The sequence below is a fragment of the Borostomias antarcticus genome, assembly GCF_949987555.1.
Source record: "Borostomias antarcticus genome assembly, chromosome: 1".
NCBI classification, from domain to species: Eukaryota; Metazoa; Chordata; class Actinopteri; order Stomiiformes; family Stomiidae; genus Borostomias; species Borostomias antarcticus.
This window is the reverse complement of record NC_140234.1, coordinates 49,803,370-49,809,369: the sequence shown is the minus strand read 5'-3', so window position 1 is coordinate 49,809,369 and position 6,000 is coordinate 49,803,370. Positions and strand designations below refer to the sequence as shown.

At 47.4% G+C, this 6,000-nt stretch overlaps 1 protein-coding gene across 2 annotated transcripts in view; it reads right to left on the bottom strand.

Annotated features, from left to right (window-relative positions):
* Positions 1-4,981: 4,981 nt before the first annotated feature.
* fat3a (FAT atypical cadherin 3a) overlaps positions 4,982-6,000 on the bottom strand; it is a gene marked incomplete at both ends in the record, with an annotated part of 122,841 nt that continues 121,822 nt past the window's right edge. For both annotated transcript variants that reach the window (XM_084441493.1, XM_084441494.1), the window contains one exon: positions 4,982-5,649. In XM_084441493.1, the coding sequence (XP_084297619.1) occupies positions 4,982-5,649 (668 nt within the window). The remainder of the gene's footprint in view (positions 5,650-6,000) is intronic.

The following is a 6,000-nucleotide window of genomic DNA, read 5'->3' as shown; positions in this document are numbered from 1 at the left end:
CTGAAGGAAAGAGCAGGATGAACACACACACAGATGGGATGAGAACACTCAAGTTCAAAACACTTGAACGTGCTATCTTTAACCAACTGTCTTCGTACCTCCACCAGAACGACCTCCTAGATCCCCACCAATCCGGGTTCAAGGCTGGCCACTCAACAGAGACTGCCCTCCTTGCAGTAACAGAGTCACTCCATGCCGCTAGAGCGAACTCTCTCTCCTCTGTCCTGATACTCCTAGACCTGTCAGCAGCATTTGATACGGTAGACCACCAGATCCTCCTCTCCACCCTCGAGGAGAAAGGCATCGATGGCTCTGCACACTCCCTGTTTGCATCCTACCTGACGGGCCGCTCCTACCAGGTGACATGGAGAGGGTCGACGTCGGAACCACGTAGTCTGACTACGGGGGTTCCACAAGGACAAGGACAAGGGTCCTCTCCTGTTTTCCCTCTACACTACATCTCTGGGCGCTGTCATTCGCTCGCATGGCTTCTCCTATCACTGCTATGCCGATGACACCCAACTGGTTCTGTCATTTCCCCCTTCTGATACAGAAGTGGAGACACGCATAGCTGGGTGCTTGGCTGACATTTCGGAGTGGATGACGACACATCACCTCAAGCTCAATCTGGACAAGACTGAGCTGCTGTTCCTCCCGGGGAAGGGCTGTCCGCACCGGGACCTGGCCATCACCATTGAAGACACAGTGGTGACCCCGAATCGGACTGCGAGGAATCTGGGTGTGACCCTGGATGACCAACTGTCATTTTCCTCACATGTCACATCCGTCACACGTTCCTGCAGATTCATGCTCTACAACATCAGGAGGATTCGCCCTTTCCTCACTAATGAAACGGCGCAGGTACTCATCCAGGCCCTGGTCATCTCCCGCCTGGACTACTGCAACTCCCTCCTCGCGGGGGCACCGGCGTCAGCCATTAAACCTCTGGAACTTGTCCAGAAAGCTGCTGCTCACCTGGTGTTCAACCACCCCAAATTCTCCCACACAACTTCCCTCCTCCGTTCCCTACACTGGCTCCCTGTAGCGGCTCGCATCCAGTTTAAAACTCTGGCGCTAACCTACAGGGCAATGAAAGGAACAGCCCCCTCCTACCTCCAGGCCATGGTCAAACCCTACATCCCCTCCCGACCACTACGCTCTGCTACCTCAGGGCGACTGGTTGCCCCGTCACTCCGAGGCTCCTGCGGTCGATCGACACGGTCACGGCTCTTCTCTGTCCTGGCCCCGCAGTGGTGGAATGAGCTGCCCACTGATGTCAGGACAGCAGAGTCGCTGCCCATCTTTCGTCGCAGGCTCAAAACTCATCTCTTCAAGAAGTACTACAACAATCCTCCCACCTAAGCACTTATTATATTATATTGCACTGTACTTTAGATTGTGATTCTTGCACTTTGCCTTCAGCACTAGATTATGCTCTTGGTCACTTGTTTGTTTTAGAAAGAAAATGCACTTGTGAGTTCTGGCAAGTAGTAGTACATTGGCTCTTCCTACGTTAAATGCAATTATTGTTAGTCGCTTTGGATAAAAGCGTCTGCTAAATGACTGTAATGTAATGTAATGTAATGTAATGAGAAGGATGGTGCCTTGTGTCTCTAGGCTGAAGCTTGCAATTATTGTAATTCCCTTTGGATAAAAGGTCAGCTAAATGACTGTAATGTAAAGAAGAAACCAGCAGCACTACTAAGTTCCTACAACTGCAATACATTGCTCATTCCATCAACACGCGCACATACAGTATGCACGCAGGCATGCATGTACCCATACACACACAACTGTCACGAGGTACATCATTACGTAATACTATGTGGTTGTTGACAGACCCCCACTTTTACCTCCCGCTGTGCAGTCCAACTAATCAAAGTCAGAGGTCTGATAGGATACAGCAGCACACAAACTCCTGTCAGCTTTACAGAGCAGCCTGACACATCAGACTTGAGGTCCACACCACTTTTGTTCCTGCTGGGTTGAATGGAAAAGTGGCATCATGTTGTGCTTTTTTTTTTGTAATGCTTTTTGTTCCGTATTTCTCTGTAGTGATTCCCAACGATAATCAAATAAACCCAGTTCTGTGCATGGTCACACACATCGGCCATCCCATAATGAAAGACTTCAAACTTGTTTTGATCAATAACCTTTTTATTTCCATCATTGATTTAAAAAAAAAAAAAAAAAAAACAGCAGTTAAAAAATAACTCACTTTGTACACTCAATTGCTGCAGTTAGAGGAGACATATTGGTAATACTGCCTAAAATCATGGAAAGGAAACGGAACTGGGAAAGGAGTACTCAAAATAAGAACATTTCAAAAGCAAATAGTGAGTAACATAATTACATTCCCTTTGTAACATAAAAAATGGTAAACTACAGTAATAAGAAAATCACCAGGATGAAACGCATGTTTTTGTGCATTTAATACTGTGCAAAATCCATCGACACTATCAAAATTGTAATTTAGTTTCAAAGGAAATGTGAATGAAGAAAAAGAAGAAAGAGAAGAGAAACACTTTAGCCGAAATGCCAGAGGAGATAGAATGAAGAACGCATGGTCTCTGTGTTCTCATGTTCACATCAAACACAAAGAACTCTGAAAGGCAGTCAGGGATTGCGATTCAATATCTACAAAAACAGCATTTTAACAACCTAGCTATGTACACTGTACAAAGATCTGAACACAAACTTACATCTTTTACAAAAAAAGAAAGAACATAAGGGCCAGAGAGGATCAGGCATGTTATGTTACAATACAATGACTCCCAATCTGACACACTTCAGCCATCTTCTCTCCAGACGTCCTCTATAGCTTGTTTGACTATTATGACGCGCACAATTCAGATGGAGGGCAGGAAGTGAAAAGCAGAATGGACACAATGGAGGGAAGGCCATGTAAACAGCCACATAAGTTACGTTACCTATGATGAAGTGGTCACTGCGCACACGCAAGCATTATCCCACTCTCCTCTTGACCCCAGACAAAGGCTGCTGCCGTTTTTCAGCCAATTTCTTGCATTTCCCCCCTTATGAACAACTTTTGGTACACAATAAAAGCTCTTTGTGGTTTCTCGGTTTGAACAACCGTAAACGATACAAAACATAGGCAATTTTAAGAGCTTGTGATAGTGCTTCCTATGTAGAAAATAATTTCCTGCCCTCCATCTTCAGTTGTTGGAACAGCAACGCAGTGACGTGATGTCATGCAAACAGTCTATACACTTTCAGAGGTGTGTAAAATAAAGCCATCATCAATGACCTTTCATTGTTTTCTTCTGTTATTCTCACAAACGGAGAGACCAGAAAACAGAATTAGTCTGACACTGTTCATTAAGGGGAAGGGGGATGCTACATTTCTTGGTATTGTGCATGGATATCACTTTTCGAACATGTATTCTGACCTATTGCTGTTATGGCTTGTGGGTATACTGGAGTGAGACTATGAAACTTGCTCAGTGCACATAAAAACAAGAGACTGACATTGGCTTGCAAAAACTGGAAAATGCAAGAGCGTGAAATTGTGGATAACTGAATAAATTGGTTTCAGCAGACTCTGGTGAACAACATTTTTCTTGAAAAAACTCGGACCTTTGCAAAAAGAAAGTTTTATACATTTGAATTCCACTACCCTCATTAAAATGGCCTATAAATACATATCACTGTCATGTCCTTTGGAGGATTTCAATAATATGGCACGTTTTGTGTAAAAAAAAATCACGAAAACAGACATCAAAAAGATACTAGTGCAAAACAAAAATAATAATAAAAACCACATACTCATTAAAGCAAAATAAATCACTTGGCACAAATGAACACAAGTTGGTAGGTCAGCAGTATGGTTAGTCAGTGAACCATGTGGGGCAGAATGGCTAAAATCTCATGGCTTTCCAGGTCTGGTTTTCAGTGTAGGTTGGAGTAATATGAGTTGTTCCACAAGTCCAAATGGCATTCTTGGAATGTGGACAAAAAAATCTCTCATTTTATTTTCTCCCCTGCGATTTGATTGCACTAGTACGGTCATACGATTTCACACATCCTGTACAGGCTATGAGCAATGTGTGATTTACAAAAAGAAAAGAAAAAACCCATTCTCCATCTCCTCCATGTGAACTGTGTTCATGTTTTTTAGGGTGGCTCATTTGGGCCTCTATGGGTGGGCAGGATTGGAGAGATGGGGGAAGGGGGGGGGGGGCTGTATAGAGTGTTACAGCCACAATCACGTCTGCTTTGAGAGCTCGTCACAGTACTGACCGTTCAACTACATGATTGTCCTCTTTTCAGCCTCACTTTCTTCATCTTTCCTTTATCTTTAAGCTCCTTCACTTCTTTTAACTTCTTACATTTTAAAGTTGATCTTTCTTGCTCACATTCTCAATCTGGCTTTTCACTTACTTATTTGACATGCTGTGTCTGTCTGCCTGCTAACCATTTCCTCGCTAAGAGGAAGGAAGAGAGGAAGTATGCTTTTCTGTACATACTGTCCTGTAGGAGTCACTGCTAGGCTACTCGATTAATCAATCAATCAAAGCTTTATTTGTATAGCGCATTTCATACCCAGAGGCAACACAATGCGCTTTACAGTGGGCATACGACCCACCTCTACATATTCCAGACTCGGTGTGCTGGGGACTATTATGGAATGGAGTCTAATTGCTTTTCACTGTATGGACATTAAATTGGCACAATGGTAGTGCTTGGCCGAGGGGGGAAGTGGTTTATTACGAAAAATAGGTGAAGTGGTTTCAGATTAGTGCTTGCGATGACAGTGGTCGATGGGTGGGTGGGGGGGGGGGGGGGGGGTGGTCAATGTAAAAGTGTTAATGCCGGAGCTAGCTAGCAGTGTATCCACCAGAAGCCAACCCTTCTTCTCAGAGCGACGACCTCCATCATTCACAACCCCTCCAGAGGAACCTGCACACGGCTCGTTCAGCTCCCCTGCCCACCGCCCTGTCTGTAGCCTCCGATGCCGGGTTCAGACTTCCGTCTGCTGCTGCGTCTCCATGACGATGGTTGCCCCCCGGTGGAGCTCGTCCATACTGTCAAAGTCGCTGCCGCCCGCCTCCGAATCTTCGAAGCCACTCGGGGCTGAGACGTCTGAGGCGGACGACACGTTCACCGACAGCCTCATGTTCAACGAAACATTATCCTCCGTGTCCCCGCTCCCCGGGGTGGCCCCGTCCCCCCCGCAAAAAGTGCTGAGCTCCTCCCCTGCCGCCACGCCGTGGCCCGCCTCTCCGAGAGGCAGCTGGTGTGGAGGCAGGTATTGGCTGGGGTGGAAGTGTGGGCGGGCGGCGCGGCGTCCGCCGGTGCTGCCACTCCCACTGAGGGTGCTCTCCTTGGAGACGGGCTGGGTGGCGGGGGGCAGGGTGTCGTAGGGCGAGTCGTGGTACTCTTCGCCCACGGGCAGGGGCGGGGGCAGCTGGTCCTGGCTCAGGAACTCCTCCTCGTGGGGCGGCGGGTAGTCGCTGTCGATGTCGTAGCCCCCCAGGTAGTAGTCGGACTCCAGCTCCCGGGTGCTGCCCCCCAGGCGAGAGGCGGAGCCCGTCACCTCGCCCCCGGGTCTGGCCTCGTAGCTGGGGACCTCCTCGATGTCGGGTAGCCTGGTGCTGGGCATCCAGTCAGACGTGTCCCAGTGATATGCTGGAGGAGACAAGAGCAGGAAAGAGAATGGGGTTTTAATATGTAGAGTCAATTAGGCAAACAGCCTTTCTGACCAATGAGACACCCATCTAGTCAGTAAGGGTCCATCAGGCATGACACTGGACAGTTACATTACACCGCAGGTATTCCAGGTGAAACAGAGCACAGGATATCCTGTTCAGGGAACATGTTAGCTTTGTTTAAAAGATTACACAACATGCAGGAGGAGGCCTGGGTGGGTCAGTGTCAAGAGGGGGTCACGGCATGCCAGGTTTCAAGACATCTCGGGACATCTCAAAACAGGTTGTGGGAGTTCAAAGGTCACGGACCAATGAGCCGGCTAATTTTATA